This window comes from Syngnathus leptorhynchus, chromosome 10 (genome assembly GCF_054491065.1).
Source record: "Syngnathus leptorhynchus isolate UIUO chromosome 10, UIUO_Slep, whole genome shotgun sequence".
NCBI classification, from domain to species: Eukaryota; Metazoa; Chordata; class Actinopteri; order Syngnathiformes; family Syngnathidae; genus Syngnathus; species Syngnathus leptorhynchus.
In genome coordinates this window covers 10,305,908-10,327,575 of record NC_141204.1, presented here as the reverse complement: position 1 = coordinate 10,327,575, position 21,668 = coordinate 10,305,908, and the positions used below count along the sequence as shown (strand labels likewise).

The 21,668-nt window shown below is 40.8% G+C and overlaps 1 protein-coding gene across 2 annotated transcripts; it reads right to left on the bottom strand.

Annotated features, from left to right (window-relative positions):
• Window positions 1–677: 677 nt before the first annotated feature.
• Window positions 678–20,906, bottom strand: smoc2 (SPARC related modular calcium binding 2). Of its 2 annotated transcripts, none has more exons than XM_085922821.1 (13): window positions 20,521–20,906; window positions 15,197–15,359; window positions 12,114–12,220; window positions 11,860–11,959; window positions 11,468–11,509; window positions 8,627–8,707; window positions 7,987–8,061; window positions 6,396–6,582; window positions 5,572–5,654; window positions 2,422–2,521; window positions 1,909–2,156; window positions 1,688–1,725; window positions 678–1,343 (listed from the first exon to the last, which is right to left on the bottom strand). In XM_085922821.1, exons 1-13 carry the CDS (start codon window positions 20,593–20,595, stop codon window positions 1,320–1,322), a joined length of 1,323 nt encoding a protein of 440 aa, XP_085778947.1. In that variant the 5' UTR covers window positions 20,596–20,906; the 3' UTR covers window positions 678–1,319. The 2 variants fall into 2 exon arrangements, with proteins under 2 accessions (XP_085778947.1, XP_085778946.1); XM_085922820.1 differs by having other exon boundaries at window positions 8,627–8,674.
• Window positions 20,907–21,668: the final 762 nt, after the last annotated feature.

The following is a 21,668-nucleotide window of genomic DNA, read 5'->3' as shown; positions in this document are numbered from 1 at the left end:
AAAATGATGCAAACCAGTAACAAATGAAATGGTTGTTTGGGAAATGGCAATGTTTTTCTGGGTATTGTGAACATTCAAAAATATAATTGGTTTAGTCTTTTTGTGGCTGGTAAAAGTTCTTAAGAAGGCCATAGGTTATTTAGAACTAATCCCCAATCTCAAACCATTGAGTCGGATTATTTCATAGAAAGGAGACTAATTTGCTAATCATAAATGAGACGCTAAAGACGAATGAACAGGTCAGTCTGAGGTCATCGACTCACCTTCCTGTGTGAAAAGCCACGGTTTAGCACTTAGTAGCCTCACATAATCTGGCTGGAACAATGTAGCACAGTGTAAAATGTCATGACTGCTCCGAGCTGACTGTTATTCTCTAAGAAAGAGTCCATTCAACCACTTGCGTGGAAGTAAATCTTATGAAAATACACACATTCACACGCACACATGCTGGGTCATGCATCAGATTTTAAAATGACCAGTTCTAACTTTTCTGTGATTGGTGCATCCATCTAATCCTCAATTTGCATTCAAAACCTGCAATGAATACAGGAATGATGACCAGCCATTTGTTCCAATTCTAAAATGTTGCCCTGGAGGGAATTGGCAAGCTGTCGAAAAGTAGGATGATACACAACCGTCGCTATGTATGACTAACACTTGGCTTCTTAAGACTGTCAACAAGGTGTTTTATTGAATAGAACACACATGGCAAGAAAAAAAAACTTAGCAATTATGTAACATACATATGTAAATAAGTCCAGAAGTCTAATTGAATTAGATTGACACAGCAACACACACAAAAACATTACTCTATGTAATTAGCAGTCAGCCAGACACACACAAAAACAAAATATGTATAAAACATTTCTTTATTTCTAATAAACAAGAATACATGGAAATCTGTAGCATGTTTCTCATGGTTAGTGTTTGAAACAAGCTGCCGTTAATGACACAGGAAAAGATACTTGGTTCCAAATGAATGGGTGTCATCTGCAAGGAAACTATCCAAACATCAGATTTATAGTCATCAACACAAGAAGAAAAAAAAACCACAAAGAAAGAGGAATGATATGAAACATCAAACAAGAAAACTTGTACAACTCAAGACACTCAAAGGACACATACATTGTATGTGTTAATAATTTCTGCTTGTCAGGACACACACAAAAAAAAAGCTAACTACAACATTCACAGATTCAGCAGTCTGTTTAAATACCTTATTTCTACAAAGTGAATTTACATTTTCCTTAAAGTACAAAGTGCAAATACTATGGTTTTTGTTGTTGCCAAATGGTGAGGGCAGAATCTCACTTGCTGCTTTAGCCCTGTTTCTTCGAGGGGTGCTGAGGAAAGCAAACACAAGTCACATTAGTTTGACGCACACATTTTTTTGGAATAAGATATGTTTTTACCCTCTGTCTACTTTTGCCTAATCTGCCAACATATGATTGTTGCCCAATGAAAGGATTATACTGTCATTTTTAAAATGAAATACATACAAAAAACTGATTTTAGTTAAGCGCTTCCACATGACTGCAGTTAGTGAGTGAGTTAAAGAAAATTAGTTTTTTATCTAAAAAAAAAAACCCACACATTCCTCACGGAAATAACATTATGGTTCTGAAGGGTAGAACATTCATCCAATCACAGGCATTTTTTTTAGGGGCAAAAGCAATAGTTGACTTACAAGTCTACTGGGAGATAAGCCTTCTCCTGTTTTGGCCCCTGTAACACAAAAAGTGACGGAAACCTTTGTAAGGAGGAAATACATGGACTGAATTCACATTACAACTCCCATCTGCACAAAGTGCAAATTGACCCTTCACTAACCTCTAGTCCCCTTAGTTACTGTTGCTAGGCCTATAAGGCTTATCACAACCATTTTCACGGTGGTATTTGCCAGCTCACCTTCTTCCTTGGTAACCCCCAAACAGCCCATCAGCTCCTGCAGGGACAGTGCCTTGTCGTTGCTGATGTCACAATACTCCACAAACTTCTTGACACACTTCTTGGGTTTGGATTTCTTGCGCAGGAAGCGTTTGAATGGCTTGATCTCCTTCTTTCCAATGTCCCCGCTGGAGTTTTTATCCAGCTGACCAAAATACCAGTGAACCACCCTCTCCTCCAGTGTGTGGTTGGGGTCGGGCTCCACCACCCTAGAAGAGAAAATCATCAGACTGGAATACAGCATCCCTTCCCTGCTACTCAGTTGTAATGCAGTATTGATTTATACTAATATTATTATTGAATTATTTATGAATTTCCCACTAAATTAGCATAGGTTAGTGATCAATTCTGGCATGTTCCCATGGACACACAAATTCTAGTGTCTCAGATCAGGCTGCTTTTTGGAGCTATTACTTATTTGTCTTGAGCATAAAATTATTTTGTAGTGGATTAACTCATGAGCAAACATCATACTTTCCGGCGGATGCTGGATCTGTGACAGCATGAACCATGTCCGTCGACAGCGCATCAAGAACACTTGTCAGGAACTCTGTTTTCTTTGCACCAGGACAGCCTGGAAAACAAGGTCAATGGATTGAGTGTGCAAGTTTGGAAATCATGGAGTTGATATAGCGCTCTCAACTGATCCCCAACGTCAACAACATTCAAGTGTGGAATGCTGCCATCATTGGTGGCCTAATAAATGTTTGGGGTGGGACGTCACGGAACAGGCAGTGTGGTTTTAGCAGGTAAGAAGACAACAGAATAAACCCAAACATCTCTCACAGTTGTCTTTAAGTCCTCCTCATAAAGTGTCAGACCTCCCCTCATCTGGAAGAGGAATAGGATACCTGCCAATCATTCAGGAGGCCCCTGAGTGGCTTTGACAGCTGGACACTGAAGATGTTCCTAAGCGTTCTATGTGTAGGTCCACCTCAGACCAAAAAGATGGAAAGAATATGATGGAATCATGTCAAAATCCTAACCAACAAGGAACTCACATACTGGCCTTCCATCAACAATAAGGACAATGCTAACTGGAGAAAAAAAAAGTGAATAATTAAAATGGGCCTGGGGTGGGATAACCCTAATAATAGTCATTATCTGCTCGGCCGTACAAGAGCTGAAGGCTACAGACAAATTCTTGGATTTTTCTTCTGCCTCTCTTTTTTTTTTTCTCACAGTCCGACTCCCCTCCGCTTTTCCATTGCTACTCGTTTTACGGCTCAGGCCTGCGGGGCCAGATTCTCCCACATTGGAGATAATAGCACGCTTTGGTCGTCTATAACAGGTGGCAACTCAGCAACACGCCTCCGCTCCACCTCTCCTAAATAGTGTGGATCCTTAGTCCGAGGTTGGATAATACACATGCCCAAACTGTTCCCTGCTCTGCTTTACACACCAAGCATATTTGCATTCAGGCTTTAGAGGAACTTCATGGGCCAAGCCCAGTATAATTTGTGACCCACCTGTTAGCCCCTCCCAAAATAGTGTTCTTCTTGTAAATGAGTCTAGACACACAATTGTACGATCAGAAGACAGAGAACTTTACTTTGCATTGCTGCAGAAATAAAGAGCAGATCATCATTTTGGCTCTGCCTCTATTGGCAGCAGATGCCTGGCTGCCATTACTTCAGCAGCTGATTTTTAAATCAAATCTTTTTTTATGATTGTACCTGAATGCCAGGGTTTGACAGCTCAAGTCAAGAACACATCAAATTATGAGATTTCCTGCATCTGTTCCAATGCCTCCATTTATCAAGCTGCTGCGTGCTGCAAAAGATTGGCCAATAAGTGCATGTGTGTACCCGTGTGTTGCTTTCAATGAGAAGCAATGTTATTTTATGGAACCACATGGGGCACAGCCCTGTCAGCACTCACATTAGCAGCTCCCAGTGCTTGCCCAAAAACTATCTTATGATTCTCACTGTGGAGAGAAAGAAAATCAAATATACTACTTTCCACCAACCACTTTCGAAGCGAGTGGCTCCCTTTTTGCATCTCGCCCCATAAACCTTTCAACACTAGCGCTTCGACAGCAAGTGGACTGATGTGAAGGCGACATTTGTAATTATGCCTGGGTTATACACTGGGTTTATAGCCCTTGACGCAATAGCTCATAAAGAAAATAAAATGCAGGTTTTTTTGGTTTTTTTTACACTACCCAGGTGTATTTTCAAATGGGATTCTGGTGCAGGTTGTCTGTAGGGCAGCACAAAGTGTATTTGTGTCAGCTGACACAAATATATTATTTTTATGTCCTGTTTCTCACAGTTTGGCTCATTGGGCAAACATCAACAAGGATGAGTAATAATTGCTGACATAGGCTGTGTTCATCTATGACAGCCCTGTAACACTTTGTGGCATTACAAGTCATGTGTGAGCAGAGCCAGAGTTGCTCTGCTGCTAAAATGCAGCACCTGTGACCAATGTGCCTGTCTGGAACACGGCTGCAAAAACACTTGGACTGGAGAAGAACAGTACAACCTCTGTGCATTTACTTCTGGATTATTAACATGTTTACCAAACTATCAAAAAAAAAAGAAAAAGAAAAAGAAACCTCCCCTTAAACTTTAATGTGCTTGTATGCACCTGAAAGCTATAATTGCTGTACTTTGTCTACAATTTGTTATATGGTGTCTTGGAGGCTACAATTAAATGCAACAAAATGCATTCCAATTTATGGGAAGGGTCGTGGAAACTGCTCAAACATGACAAATAATAATTGCAAGTGGTTGAGTGATAATGTTTATGCACACATCCATCAGTAAGAATGGAACTAAATCCCAGCAGCACATACCTACTACGTTTTAAACGCTCTCTCTTCAGTTCAACTCTTTAGGTGAGTTTCATTCATCTATTATTTATTTATTTATTTATTTATTTATTTATTTATTTATTCATTTTTTCATTTATTTTTATTTATTTTTATTTTTATTTTCATTTTTTAATTAATTAATGAATGAATTAATTTATTCATGTATTCATTTATTCATTTATTTATTTTCTGTCTGTTTGCTTATTTATCTATTTATTCATTTATTTACGTAGTATGTACTTAGCAATCATTGTATTTCAATAAAGTTAAAAGAGAGGAGGACCATTCAAGTCTTCGGGGTAAGGTTCATTGTTATGGGTTTTCTATTTTGCACAGTTTTTAGATTTAAACTGCAAGTAAGCCACCCTGATAACTGATAAACTCTGTAGACACCTTTAATTAGGTTATCTATGCTGTTGTCAAGCGGTATATCACTGCCTATTCCTTACATTTCATGATCTATTACCTCCAACTCTGTCCCCTGCTGCTTCTCCTTATCTCCTATCTATCCTCATCCTGCTATCCTCCATCTCCACATGTCAGTGTGGATGAATCCCCACCAATCTGTCTCTGTCTCCTGGATAGCTGACCATGGAAGGGCAGTATCTGGCAATGCTCAAGTCTTTATCAAGACCTTCCTAATGATATCAGCAAACACACGCACACACACACACACATAGACACACACTTCCATTGTTATCACAACCTTGGAAGGGTGGCAGCAGTTGGAGGCCAATGACTGAAGAACTTCCCCTCTGAGCAAAGAAGAAAAACAGAAACTGAGTCCATCCGCCCGTGAGACGTACCTTGTAAATGTCTGCTTCTGTAATGGTCCTTTGGTTTTGTTGGATGGGCCCTCGCGTTGCCATCACACTTTGGCTGCTCATACCTTGGGCAATAGAGGAAGAGGTTAATCACGTGTCATGTCACCCAGTGTGAACTGAACCGCAAAGACAGTTTTCAACAGAGACATTTTATATAAATCTATGAGATTAAAATAGTTGTGGAAAAGCGGAGGCCTTGACACACATCCAAAATGGGGGAAATGATTTGGAGTCTGGTATGAGAACAGCAAGAGTGACAAGGAGAAATTTAGAGTGAGAAAGGCAGAAAGGGAGCGTGGGACACAAGGAAGCGTTCACAGCTTCCCCTCGGAGAGCCAGAGCCCCACTCAGGGTACTCTGCGAGTTGGCCAAAAGCCGGCCTGGGACAAGTCAAGAGAAGTGTCACAATCCATACTTTGGTGTGCGCTAATGTGCTCTCTGGCTCTTTGCCTGGATCCTTGTTAATCTGATAGCAAGACATGGGTACTGGTACCAAATGCACCAGCGCCAGTCTGAATGATCTCTGTCTCATCGTCAGCAAAGATGTTACATCAACCCAGCTCAAGACAGGTTTGTTTTCATCACTGTTGGTTGGTGTCTAAGTAACTCTACAGGATGAGGCAAACTACACAATCACAATACTTTGTGGAGGGATGTCGAAAGAACTTTTACTATTCTTAAGTCACTACCCCACCTCAGGCTCAAAATGATGCAATCCCATTGATGAGTGGAAATGGTGCAATCCTGTTTGCCCATTTATGTCTTACAAGTTAGCACAAAGAATTGTCAAGGCAAATCTGTCCTACCTAGTGGAGGTACCAGGTATGGGCCGGCCAGTGTCCACCAGAACACACCAGCAGTAGCCAGTCGACGGATGGCACTGGACTGGTTTGTACAATCCGCCTTGGCCACAATCGGGAACAAACACAGCGTCGTTCTTGTGTTGCTTTGCTTCTTCTTGAGCAGACTGTTGTTCCTGGTCACACGATGAGGCTGGAGAGAGCGACATCACAGAGGCATTATTGTCACACAAACACTTTTTCATGTAATTGCAGGTTCACTTGGACGCTAAGGGTTGTTTAAAGCATGAATTTAGTCTTACGCCTAGCCACATCTGGTTGACATAATTTTAAACATCATGTAGGAAAGTCAAACATAGAGTAGATAGCTTTCTCACTGCTACTATCGGCGGGGAGAGGCTGTGGAAGTTGAGGCGATGACTCCTCAGAGACAGAGTGTGCAGACTTCTATATCAGCCCCCTGTGGCACTGTTTACCGACATTAATGGGCTAATGACACACAAGCACGACACCCCATGCCACAAGTTAAGTAAATATTTAAAAAGTCAGCCATCCTCCATGGATGTATATGACAGAGAGGGAAACAGACAAGACAAATACTAAAACCTTGGTCCGTTGGGCCTTCGCCTTCACACACCCACACATATTGACACCCTACTGCAGTGTTCCGTAGGGATCTTTATTTACATAATCATAATTCCAAGAGAAAATGGTGCGCTTCACTGTCTTTTATTCTCTCCTACAGAAAAATCCGATGGGCTTCTTGCAAAGCCCCAGCAGGATCTAATCTGTTGTGGAGATATCCAAGAGATGTTTAGCATTAAACTCAGCGATGCAAGCTGATCGCCTTTGGCTAAGAAAGGTTTTTTATTATATTTTTGTTGCTAATTCTTTCAAGGATCGGAAACAACTGCAGGATTATGGATATCCCTTTTCTTTGTTTATTTTAAGAAATCTTTGAGCACACAAAAGAGACTGAATGAAACGCCTCTCTGCTTTTCTTAACGGAGTCTCTTCGCTCCACTACCTCCATATGGGCTCTCTTGGTTGGGCTGCTTTTTCTTCTTTCCCCACTCAATACCCCAAAGAGTGCATGTTAATCAAAACCATCATTCCAGCATTTTTCATGCTTTTTTTTTTTTTATTGGTTTTAAATTATGATAATGGAAGTCATGCACAAATGCATTCATGCACGCTGGCTTTTCAGCCTAGATGAATGTTTTATGCAGGAAGAAACACAAATCCCCAAAGAGACCAAAGGGTAACTGATCTGTGTGTTGAGATCAACGTGCAACGTGAGTCAAAGAAAAGCACGGATCAAGCCAAAAGAATAGAAGATCCTGTGTTTGTGCCATGTGCTGATAATTACGAATAGCTTGCAACAAAGAGAACCACAGTGAAGCGTGGTGTACTCCCAACACCAAGATGTACTGGCTTCACCAACCGCCCCCCCCTCCCACCCCCTCGCCCTCATCTGTACTGAGGAGCAGCCACAAACTATGATTGCTCTCTAAAGTCTGCAGGAAAACACAAAGCCTGCTTTCAGTTGAGGTCTGCAAACACCCAATCATTATAAAAAAAAAAGGTTCAAACTCACATGGTGCTCTTGTTCTATTGTTCTGCCGGCTGCGGACCTGCTCCGTCCACAGAGTGGGGTACTGGGAAATAATGTCTGAAAGAAATCACCATGACAGCTTTATTAGCATCAATTGAAAACACAGTCGTATATCATCTGAGCCAAATGTAGGCCTTCCAAAACTCACAGACTGTAAAAATCACATCAAGGTTGTCAGATATCACATTGCAAAACGTCAACTGCATTTGACAGATATGGCCGGGAAATGGGAAAATCTGAGGTAGGTAAACTATTGACTGTGGCCTGTGAGTGTCATTAAGCCATTAGATGATTACATCATTCAAAAAATGATACTTTCTTTTGACTATGAAAAAAAAAATCAAATATAATGTTGGGACTGCAAAGATTAAAGCACAGTAGTTCCTCTGCTACTGTTTTATTTTTTTATTGCTGGATTTAGAATTTCCCATTTTCAGCAATAAAAATAATTCCATTTACTGTAATAATGTTGATGACATTTGCATTAGCATTTGCTATATCATGATACTAGATATCAATGGATTGAGCCAAAACACTATCTGTTGTACATCTATATTCACAAATCATTTTAAAGGCATTCATATAATGATGCACAATGTCAAATGGATGGATAGAGACTCACCTTCTTCATCTGCAGGGGGTTGTGGATCCACCACTAAGCCAGTTTCATCTGCATTCAGAATGGAGAATATTTGCAAAGAGACTACAATTACAAGCATAAACTAGATCAAAATGAAACATAACTTGATGAGATTTGCACGTTGCCCGGTCAAGAAGGTTGGAGGCAGAAATAGAGGTGAAAGAAAAAAAGTCAGGGAGGAAAAGAAGATAGTGGTCATATCGTCCCATGGGGAATCGTTGTTCTGAGGTACACACCAACTGACATGAAGTAACATCACGTGTCCTTCCTGTGCGTCTTATTTCAAGCAAAAATAAAGGACACAAGTGTTAAAGAATGCAATGGCCAGGTCTGAGACGAAACAAAGAACTGTGAGAGAATTCAGCTCAGTATTTGTTTGGTGTGTTTGTTTGATTTGTGGTAAGAAGAGGACGGGAACAGAGGTTTGGGGTCACTCGAGGTGAAGCCAAGGCCGTAGGTGTGGTTAACCTCACTGCGGGTCACTTATTCTCCAAAAGTAAAGCAGGAGTGAGGACAAATCAAATGGATGACTCCACAAACGAATATTAAAGGTCAATGTGGCCTTCATTGCTAGCACTTTCATTGAATGTGATTTCGAACACCAGCTACTCATCTTCTTGATTGGAGGATAAAACTACATTGTGAGCTGCAGCTTGTAGTCAAGGGCTGCAAAAAAATATATATTTATGATTTGGATTTATGATGAACCACTAATGACCTATTTTTACTTTGCGGCATTTGACATGACTGCAACACCTCTTATTGCATCTGCCAGGAAGCCCCTGAGCAATTTGTGGTCTTACAGCATTAGATTTATTGCTGTTTGCCAGTCATAAGCTGCACATGTTTCCAGCATGTGAATGAGTTTGTCAAGTTAAGCACCAGAGAAGAGTTTATGGTAAAGCATTTTGTGTCTTAATGATGCTTCGATGCCTTGACAATTAAAGTGCTGCATGGAATATTTTAGTACCGATGGTCTTCTGCGGGATGAAACTATTCCTGCCATTACAGCTATTTCCAATGGACATTTTTTGACACACACTCCCCCACCCCACTTTTCTCCCAGCATCACATGCTTTCTCAAATATTGCATTCACACTTGATATAAATATAATTACTGGAGCAAGCTTAGATGAACACAGTACCCAAGAGACAATCGCAACAAACTCGTTCAATCAAGCGTGCAAACACAAACATGCACTGACACAAACAATAAAATTCTGAATTAATCGCAAACCCTCAAATTACACTTTTTTTTTTTTAATCATTCAGATCATCTGTCAGACACATGAACTTTTAAAAGTGATGAGAAAAATGTTTTGAAAGAGAACTGGAAGGGAGACTTGTGGTTGCTGGAGAATGTTTGACGTTGAAAGTTTAATTAGGGTGAAGAATAAAGTGTTAACATTTTTTTTTGTATGCGAATCATTCAATGAGGCAGCGTGATACAAGTACTTATGAATCATCAATTAGGGCTGTTGAGATGACTGGTTAGATCAACATCATGCTTGAACATAGTAATCAAAAAATCATCATGAACCATATCTTATAACATCTCTGCTTAAACGTTTCTCCCAGTTAACAGACTTATTTCATAACAGCCTTCAGGGGGCCTGAGCTTGATAAAGTAGCAGCAAGCCTTTACAGGCTTTCCAACCTGCACGCCACAGATACAGGCAAACAGACACATGCACAAACATGTTTTGAAGGCTGCACATATGCACATTGAGCAAATGGAGAGTGTACTGTAAAATATATTCCATTTAGTGCACAAATTACACAGATTGGGCTGCAATCACATGCTGTGCATGCCACAGCCTGATGGTGGCAGTAGTGTGACACAGAATTTAGTGATGATAAGAAGAAGTCAACAAGTCAAACAAACAACTTCAACAAAACCCAGTTCGAACTCATCCTATATTTCCCATTAAAGTAAATGGCTTTCAAATAATTTCATTCAAAAAAAATATAATGCACCTGAGATGGCCTGAAATATTCTCTGTAATTTCCACTAACATCCCAGGCTAAATTTAGCTCCTCCCCCTCACAAAATGATCTTACTCTAAATTGAACTATACCACTTCAAGAATGTTTTTTTTTTTACACCAATAATAATTTGCTACCAGCCAGGGCTTTTTCACCATCTTGTGTTACCTAGGGTAATAAAGAAAGGTGAGATTTTCATCGAACAGCAGAAGGTCATAGAAAGAAAACATTTCTATAATTTGACCCCTCCAACACACCTAAGAGACATTTCAAGATATTAAAACACATTTTGTAAATACATTGTAAACAGTCCTGAACATACATTTCTTTACAAACAATCTGAAGCGAAGTATTCTCACACACGTCTATTGCCCTGTTGGGGTGTCATATCGTCGGCAAGAGCGTGTGACTGTCTGCATGAGCTGTGGCCGAGGGAGGCTGAGTGTGTTTATGTGTTTTACACATCTCCCGCTGTTAAATGGCTGAAAAGTGCAATGATGGCTGTGGGTTTCTGTTCCCACATGTGAGGAAGTACTGAAAAATTCCTCAAAGGGCGATCACTTAAACGCATTGTCGTAGATGAACACACTTGTTGAATTTGTGAATAGCGAACCACAAGTAAATGTATGCCTCTGAATATTGATGGGTGTTTTTTTTATGTGTTACTTTACACTAAAGTTGCAGTTCTGATGATGTTGTTTAAAATTATAGCTAATATGTTGGCCTGTCTATGGCATTTCTTATTGTATGCTAGCTTTAAGATAGCAGACCTATATCAGACGATTGGAAATAGCAGCCAAGTGAAAACACAGCTAGTGACAAAAATTGACTTCTCACCTTTTCCTGGCTCTCTTGTGGTTGCTCGCTCTTGTTTTGACCCTAAAAAGCAGAATTTGCATTTAATTATATAGCTCAAAACACTTGTCATCAATTTTGACTTATACGCGAGATTCACTTTTGATTCGATTTGAATAATTTGTGATGGAAGGAGACGTCTGCTAGCACTGAACCACAGTCAATGATAAATAATGACATAACAGACTAGTGGTGGTTGACATTAATAAGTATTTAAAAGATGCATTCCTTTTCAGTATTTGACCCAGAATTGTTTGGCTTCTATTTATTAATTTCACTGTAATGATGATTGCTATTTTGACCTAATTGGCTACCCATCTCTTTTTTATGGTGGGGGGGTCAGGGGGGGGGGGGGTTGGTGGGTTTGTGCCCACCTTGGCATCGAGGCTTTTTATTGGCTACAGCTGATCCACTGATCGGTCGGCCATTGGGAGTGACGCACCAACAGTATCCGGTGTAGCTGTGACATTGAACCTGTGAAGCAAGTTATAGCAGCGCTATTAGAGTGATACTATATACTACATTTGAAAATACACAATTCCACTGGGTTGAATAAAAATGCTGAAAATGAATAAAAGCTGCATAGCATCCATCCCTCACATCCCAAAGTTAACATTTATTTCGTTACCTCACTGTATGTCCCATCGGGGTTGCATACTGGCACAAAGACCTGAGGAAAAAGCTTCTTTGCCTGCTGCTCTGTGTACTTCTTCTCTGCTACGCATCTGGACGTATCTGAGGAAAACCACAAATCACCACAATCACGACACATCACAGAGAGCCATGATACGAGCCACAGCTTGATTACTTTCTTATGCCGCGCAGCTGCAGGCCCTGTATTTTCAAAAAAGTCAAGTTGCTGAATTGCATGCATGATGATGAAACAAAGAATAAAATGTAAGGGGTTGGAAGAAGGGGGAATAATAATTCAAGACATTTCGGAAGCAGCATATCAGATGCTTGTGTGGCTGGGAATAGAACCAACACTCCTTTTAGTCTTATTAGCAGAACGCCAGGCTGGTCTTCGTGGTGCCTGGTGGTAAAGCCATTACGGAAGGAGACGACTTGCGCTGCTTCTGCAGAGCATTCCAGTCAATGAAAAAAAGGGCTGACGATGCACAAGGCAAAGCTAAACCTTCCTCAGTCTGCCTCTCACCATCTCATCATTGTACCCAAACCAAAGACTGTAAATACCAGTAGAAATGAGCATCTGCGAGCGTTCACTGGTGTCTTTCACCCCAACAATATCAATAGCTACATTGAAAAAACAATGATCTTATAAGGATGTCGTTTTGGTTAGGGTTAGACTTAACTTAAAAGTTAATGTCTTGCAGTGTGATAACTAAACAAAGAAATTTCATTCAAAGAAATGAATGTCAAATTTCAATTCCTGCCCATAAGGGAGTTAAAGCACAAAATATGAATAATTTATGATGCTACCTGCGATCGGCTAGTGACTAGTCCAGTTTGTGCCCAGTCAGCTGGGATCGGCTCAGCTGACCTGTGACCATGATGAGAATAAGCGCTAGAAAATATGGATGGATCATGCCTCCTGCAAACATACTCAGTATAAACCTTTTCCTTTATACCCAACATATCTTAGCAAACACAGAGCTCAGAAATTTAACCTTGGCTTGTATACATCGTTTACAATGGGGTCGTGACTGAGTGGGAGTTTATATCAGGTGACAACGGGCGAGAGGTTGGCTAACCTGGACGGTTCGTCGTTCTTACTCACATTCATACCTTATGATCGGGGTGTCAAACTAATTTGTGTCGAGGGGCCGCATTGTAGTCATAGTTTCCTTCGGAGAGCCATTATGACTCAACGCCTTATATTAAATACAGTATACGCTACACAAACTACACAAACTGATAAATAACTAGTTTTTTTTTAAATCAGAGAATAGTAAAAACTATTAAAATATTATCAAAAGATGAATGGTTCAAAAAAATGCCCACAATATCTCTATTTTTAAAAGTGAAAACAATTTGTAATTTAATATTGACACATGAACTCGAAACACAATTTGTCTTCACGGGCCACATACAATTATGTGATGGGCCATATATGGCCCCCGGGCCTTGAGTTTGACACCCACGTTTATGACGGACAAACTCCACACAGCAAAGCCAGAACCTAGAAAGCGATGAGGCAGATATGCTCACCACTCAACCACCGTGCAGCCCTCTTCCAATAAACATCTGAGAATAATTGGTTGAAACAGGTACAAAATGAAAGGTTTCAAATAATGAATTTAGAACAGCTATGAATTCAACTCATCTTGATGGCCAATTACACCATCTGTTTAAACTTTCAGCTACGCCTCAATGGTAACTTTCAGTGACACACAGTGCCCGTCTGTCTGGCAGGTTCATAGCTCATCAAAACAATGACTCACGCAACGCTTGAAAAACGGACCCATTTGGTCACAAGTTATTGAAATTAAATATGGATCATCCAATTGACGCACAAAATAGAGCGTGCTAGTTTATCTTTGACTTGCGTGTCTGCATGTGTGTCACTGCCACTGTTGAGGAAGGGCAAGGTGGGTGGGGGGGGGGGGGGGGGCGGGGGCGGAAATGGGGAATTAAAGAGCTCTCTAAAGTTAGATTTACTGGAAAATCCCAAAACCATCCTTTTTCTCCGAGGGGGCTTTAACCTAAAAGGGCTGAATGGAAAAAATGACAGGACACTTGATTCATTCCAGCTCAGTTATAGAAAACAAATGTAAAACCGTTCTCACCATTTTTTGTGCTTTTAGAGCAGATGAACCCTCTGTCTCATTTGGACTTTGATTATGAATGCAGCTCCTGCTCCTTTCACCCCTGACATCCAGCAGCAGAGGGGGGTCCAAACTCTTATAGACCCCATGTTTTTGACACATACAATACGACTTTCATGGACTTTCGGCCCTTTCAGCTTCCTAGCTGGAATCCTCTATTCTGTGTCGTCTACATCCAGATGTCTGCTAAGAGATGTTGCCATAGAGACCCAGCAAGGGCATACAATTGTGCAAAATGCTTCTCTATCAAACAAGACCTTTCTTTATCTCAACAAACACTTTCGCTCGGAGTCTCTCATGGTAAATGCGTCAGAAGTAAAGCGCAATTAACTGTCAGGATAGTAAGGGCGACATCGGGGAGCTCCAATTCCTTCCTAGCAACAATGAAGGTTTGTGTGATGCTTCCCGAGCCCACTCGTTCTCGGACTCCTTTTGTTTAGGCTCAACAGTTCTATTCATTACATTCTCAACATTTAGACTCATACGCTTTAGAAGCTACAAATATAAATACAGACACATCTCTTAAACTGTATTCAAACCTCCAACAAGACTTTCATGTCCCTTCCTACTAAATTCAGGTCCAGCTCATCCCCCAAGTGATGATCTGAATGATTTTAAAAGGAGTGTATGTCATATCTGATATTGTTAACGTGAAATGCTTAACCCACACATGTAGAATGTTAGGTACTCTATTTTAAATCACACAGCCGAATAATCATGTCAACATTTCTGCACTGCCAACGTGGGCGTCTGAAGGCAGGCCGTAAAGCCTCCCACACACTCTCAGCATGTCAGCCCCACTTGTCCTCCCAGCACTCAAAAAATCAATTATGCTGAAATGAATTTAACCCAGAAGTTTCTCTTGTGACCCCCTCCGCGCATTTGAGAGCATCAGGCGGCGATGAAGCGTGACTCATGACCTGACCTTTGCATGGCCCTCGGATGACCTCCAGCTGGGGGTCGCGGCACTTGGCTCGAAGGAACTCGCAGCGAGATGTGAAGGTCCTGCCGTCTGAGGCGCACAAGGGTTTGCGAGGAGCTTTGCTACATTCCATGTTACACTCCTTATCCTGATCCACTCGCAGGAACTGTCGCAAGGAGAAAAAAAAAAAACGAGACAGCATGAGGAAACAGTTGCAAGAAATCTTATTTCTGGGAATCAGCAAACTTTACATCTAAAGTTTTCCAAACTGTGAAATAAAACTTTGAAAGGATTTTAGATGTGGGCGCTTTTACAAACCGTTTAAAGTTGAATTTGTGGTTAACTTGATATATTTGGGAAATCATTACATAATTCATCCGAGCTGTCAGATAGAGGGGTTAGCTGACAGTGTGTACACCGCATTTTGCCATTCCTTTGCAACAAAACTAATGGCTTTAATTTAAAACTAGTTGTGCTTGCTTATTTCTCCAAGCCAGAAAATCTTTTATATTTATCTAAAATAGACGTAAATATTCAAACCATGAAAAAGCAAAAGGAAAACACTTTGTATTTCACGTCAATGTTTGTGACATGGCGGCGTGGCGGCCAAGTAGTTAGCACGTCTCAGAGGTTGCGGGTTCAAAACCGGGCTACTGCCTCAATGTTTGTCGCGGGTACTCCAGTTTCCTTCCACATTCCCAAAACATGCATAGTAATTTAGTCGGACTAAATTACTCATCTATGAAATCCGGATTGTGTGGATTGTGCCATGGCGTCTCCTGTATATATCTGAATATTATTTCTTAATATTATTTAGACTTGCAGTATTTACAGTATTGACGAAGTGTGTGTGTGTGTGTGTGTGTGTGTGTGTGTGTGTGTGTGTGTGTGTGTGTGTGTCTGGGGCGGGGGGGGGGGGGTTATCACTCCTACTTTTGGATAGGTAAAGTACTTTTTCGATACATAGTAAAAAGACACAAATCATCTGATGCGATGTCAACTCTTGGAGAAAATGTAATTCCATGTCTTTGCCAACACCTGCACCTGGAGTTGCTCCCGAGGATGAGAACCATAACAACACAGACTCTTGGCTGAACGCATCGGATCACCTGTGTCAATGCCACCATTGTATCAACCACCATGGTATGAAATCCCCTGGCCAAGCCACACAATAAGGTGGCGGTGGCGAAGGGGGTGGCAACCAACTGTGACTGCTACAATGACTGAAAAGACAGTAGATGATGGAGTGGTTCAGTCAAATACATGTCAGAGTCTTTGTGTTGCTACAGTGCGGGAGTCGGGTTTTCATAAAGTTTACGTGATTCATCTTCTCCAATCAAGTTATGACGTGAGTTAAAGCAGGGATAAATAGCATGCAGGTGCTAGTTTCAGGCATAATACTAGATAGATGTCTCTTCTGAAGTTTGCTTTTATGAAGAAAATATTGGAGTACTATTCGATGAGTGTTTGAAATGAAAACTGTGCGACTAGTCAGTGCACAAAAAGAGGCTTTCTCGTGCCTTGGATTTATTGTGAATTTACAAAAGAGAAGGCATGGCACGCCACGGAGCAAGAGCAAATGTCATGCACGCCCTGAAGAAGTGGGATGAACAGCAATAAAACAAATTTGTTGCGTCTGACGTCTTACAAATCAAGTGAGGGATGGTGTTTGGTGGCAGCCTCCTATGTTCAGACGAGCAAGGCTGCAGGGCTGCGCTGCACCTGGAAGGGGGTTGGCAGAGAGGGAGGGGGGCAATGTCGCCTCGGGCTGAGGGTGCGGGGGGGTGCAGATGGGGGATGAGCCCAGCCTGTCAGCCTGGCTCATAAATCCTCCCAGAGCCAAGAGGCTCGTAGACACACATCGGAAGTGGAGTTGTTCTTGAAGTGATTGAATCAAAATAATTTTTTTGGGAGCCCTTCAAAAATATGACCTTTTTTCAAAGCAGCAAATCATCAAGAGGAGGAGACAAAATAAGTGTTAATGAAAAAGAGCTGGGGAGCCGTTTGCCTTATGAGAACCTATGCCTCAGCACTCATCTGTCATCACGCAACCAATACGAAGAGAACTAGCTTGACTTTCTTGTTAGCAATAACTTAAAAAAAGTCACCACTCTATTTCAACGGCTGAATAGAACCAACTGTGTTTTCTAATGTAAAACATATGCCTTAGCTTATTCAATATTTAGACACATTTATAAGAAATTCAAATACGAGAGCTGTATCAATGACTTTGTCCTTAGCAGGTATATACATATATATACATATATATATATATATATATATATATGTATATATAGATATACATCTATATCGAGTAAATAAGGAAACCAAAATAATAAAACACTTCTCAGTTTGATGTAGACCGATCCCATATCACTGAACCTACAGCAACAACAATAACATCAATAATCACATTGTTCAATGACAATAACTATGGCAGTATAGTCATCTTGAATATGAAAAGTAATTATGTGATAATGAAGTGAGAATCACAATATTGCTCGCTATAGTTTAACAGTTTCACATTCAATACACCAATTGTTCAACTGATGCATACCTTTTTTTTTTTTTTTTATTTAAACAGGTGATCAAACATTGCACTGCTCCACTCTCCTCACACTCACAAATACTAACAATTATTATCTGTTTGGTAGTCCACATTCATCTTGACCAACAGATAAGGCAGACAGGTTCAAAAAGAAAAACCCTCCACTTAGTCACCCCCCCCCCCCCAAAACAGACTGTTTGTTTCCAGCCCTGCTATGATGGTGGGCTACAAGCCTTTCCACAACTCCCGCTGGACACCCCATTGCCTGTACAACACCGCTATTGTCATTATCTCCCCATGGCAGCCAACAGCCTGACAACCCAAACAGATTCATTCATCAAAACAGGATCCTCCTCAAGGGCCACGGAGCAGCACCCAGCAAAGCGCCAAGTGTCTGAGAGTTTATGATGAAGCTCCAAGAAAACAGCAATGAGAACCAAATGAGGCATGAAATCATTCACCCACCCAGAATGACCATCACTGTTTAAAACACTGAGATAAATATGCTCCAGAGACATTTTTCCTCCTGTATAAGCTTTTCATCAAGTGGCTTTTAGATGCAAATGTTTGTGCATTTGGCCAGCGATGACGAATGGGTGAGGCAGAGCTATGCGGTTGGCCGGTTACTCATTCCATCACCTCATGCGTCAATATAAGAAAGTCAAAGATTTCCTTGAAGTTAGGCAGCACAGCTTCTTATGATTCACAATCAAATCATTAATGACATTACTTTCGTTAACGACATTAATAAAATAGTGTGTCGAACCAATTTAGGATATTGCACAAATTCTTTTCTTGTCCACATTCATATTAAGTCTCAGATTTCTCACCAACTTGCTAGTCTCACATTTATTTTCATGATCCGTCTTACAAGTTGCCTTTTGTATCCACGACAATAGTACCAACAGATGGTAGAATATCAAGCGAGTCAAGAAAGAACGAGACAGGTGGAGTGTTCAAGACCAACCGGCATAAAAATCAAATCCAATTATCTCCCCCGAGGCTCCGCAGCATTGTGGTCCTGAATGGCGTACGGAGGAGGCGAGACTCCAGCAGTGAGCACATTGTAGACTCAGAAGGGCCTTTTGGGCTCAGGGGCCCCTACTTCCAACGCCCTGAGAGGCCCCTCACACCACCGCCTCACAAGGTCAATGGGGTCCCCAGCTGAGTTTCGAGGTAAACGTGTTAAATGGCCTTGGCGGGAGTTTCCTGCGTAATCGGTTGGATGCTACGGGCATCATTAGTTTCAAGCCTAGTGGAAAGGGATGAATGTGACAGCCTTTAACCAAGCTACTAACTCAATCAAAGGAAAAGGCTTTTAATTGCTGTGAAAGATTCTCAAAAGAAAGAGTGATGGTGAAGGAAGGCCTCTGTTCATCACATGATGGTAAAAAAAAAAGCCTCTTGGGGCAGGCCCAGAATTTAATGAAATCATGGGGACCGACGGAGCCTATATGTTGGAGAACCATTTAGTTTGAAACGAGAAGAGCAGTGTTAATGTGTCCACATCTCTTCACACACCATTTCATGCCATCAACCATGGAAAATATTGTTGTCGTGAAAACCCCAGTCAATTATCCCATTGGTCTACCCTCTTGTTTGACCTCAAATATGCTGAGGGTAGCACATGGAAACCAACCAGCCTCTCATGTGTCATTCAAACAATCCACCATTAATTAAAAGAACAAATCCAACTGGCCATGTGCTGTTCTAATAAAAAGCAAGTGAAAACCCACAATGGGGAAGTTTGACGCAGAGCTGTCATAAAATATGTTTTAATCACATAGCAGAGCCTGGTACTCGTGATAAACGATCCAGCATGAACAAAATAAATAAAATTAAGAAGCACATCCGCTCATGCAACATTTCCTCCCACATTCCACAGCTCCACTGTGTCATCGGGCGAGAGGATCTCCGACTCCTCACCTACAGGTTAACAACTTGTGGTCATTTGTTTTCCAACTGGATATTAAGACATTTTGGTTTGGAACATAAATAATGATGCCTGGGGAGCTGTTGGATCAACCTGTAAATCAGCAACGCCCTTGACTGAGCACATTCCACTCTGCTCCTGTATGTGCACTTGATAATGACCATGATTTTTATTTCACTATAATTGCACATGATAGAAATATAATACAGCAGTAAAACAGTTTCAGGAAAAACGACCAGTGGTTTTGCTGCCCTGCTGCACATGGCTGCAAACCTTTCCAAAATCACATGAACGTCAAGTCAATAATAATAATAATAATAATAAAAAATACAAGGCAAATGAGGAAATTCATTGTAATGGATCAAGACAGATTCACAGATTAAACAGATTAACCGATTAAATAATATTGTTTTTCTTAAAACAATACAAATGCATTTATGTGTAAAGTTTTGGAAAACAGCTCTCTAAAGGGAGCAAAGGAGGTTATTGAAAATGAAAACACCATTTGGATGGTGGCAGGTAAATCTACTTACTATAAGCAATTAAAGAGTCTGCCCGTTCAGAGATTTAACAATTCTTCCACTTTAACCTATGCCATTAAAACGTATGTTGGGTTTATAAGGATTAGAGCATTAGTTCTTATGGCTACAAAAAAAAAAAGACCAAATGGATTTAATCTTGTGTTTCAGATTGCTTCAATAACCCCAAAAACGAATTAAAATTGCCTTTGGATAAAAGAGTCACCCCTTCCGTTATTTGATATGTGGATCAATTCTGCATTAGTCGGACAAGTAAATGCATCCTATGAGCTGGATGAGTACATTTCAAACAGACAGTTGTTCCTACCGTGAGAGCGGAGAACTTTTGAGCGTGTGCCGCGCTCAGCAGACAGAGGAAGACCAGCAGAGGACAGACGCGCATCCTGGCGCAATGTGGCAACGCCGTTCAAATTACGCTCAGTCAAAAACACACCTGTGCAATACCAAATCACAAAATGAAATAAAAATGAAAAAGAAAACCAGGCGCTGGTTGATTATACTTGTCACCAAAGCTTCTTAATTTTCTCTGCGCCACCGTTTGTGCAAGCAACTCTCCTATAATTTCTTTCGGTGTGAGACAGGTCCGTGTCCCTGACCAGTTTTTCTCCTTCAGCGTGTCTTCCACTTCTCCTTCCTCTCCTATCCGATTTTCTTTCCTCCGTGCACCCCCTCCTTCTACACGCAGCACCTCCAGTTGGGAAGGGGAACGTGGGAGGGTGGGAGAGACCAACTCTGGTGTATAGACGTCATAATTTTGCAATTTTTGCCTTTCCATTACCCATCAAAATTAACTCAAATCAAAGAAATATTTGTCAGTATGAAGCATATTGGAGGATATATTTTGTGATGGAGCTTACTGACGTAAGAACCTCGTGAAAACGTAACTTAGTGGTGGTAGGCGTAACACTTGGACACAAAATCCATTAACTGCAAAATTCTAATGATGATCGTTGTCCTATAAGAGCTGATAATACTTCCAAACCTAACCGAGAGTGACGTAAGAGTCGACACTTATTTTGGGGAACAGGTCTAGCCGTGGTTTTTGTAGTTCATAAAAAGTAAATTGTTGCAATTGCGCCATCAAGTGGCAGACCTGCTATTTCTTTACAGTTTTACAAGCACATTTGCATTGTAAAGAGAATAAAATTTCAGTGTGGCGAATGGTACAAGAAAAGCTTTTAATTTGGCCACCGACTGGTAACGAATTTCTTTTGTTGCTTATGTGATTTGTTGAAAAATTTGTAGGGTTAAAAAAACCCAGACCATATTTAGTAATATAAGACTTTTGATAAGATTAAATTCCCATATGCAATAACATAATTAAATCTATTAATTAAGCATTTGTTGTTGGATTGATGGGATATTGGCGAATATAGGTGCTAGCTGTACTTATACTACGTATATAATAACGAATAACAAATTAATACCAATGATTGATATGACAGAGAAGTGAAA

Coding starts and splice junctions, on each gene's coding strand:
- smoc2 (XM_085922821.1), bottom strand. CDS start 20,595: ATGCGCGTCTGTCCTCTGCTGGTCTTCCTCTGTCTGCTGAGCGCGGCA. Junction 8,708..11,467: donor CACAAGAGAGCCAGGAAAAG/GTGAGAAGTCAA, acceptor TTGTAATTGTAG/TCTCTTTGCAAATATTCTCC. Junction 5,655..6,395: donor ATACCTGGTACCTCCACTAG/GTAGGACAGATT, acceptor CTATTGCCCAAG/GTATGAGCAGCCAAAGTGTG.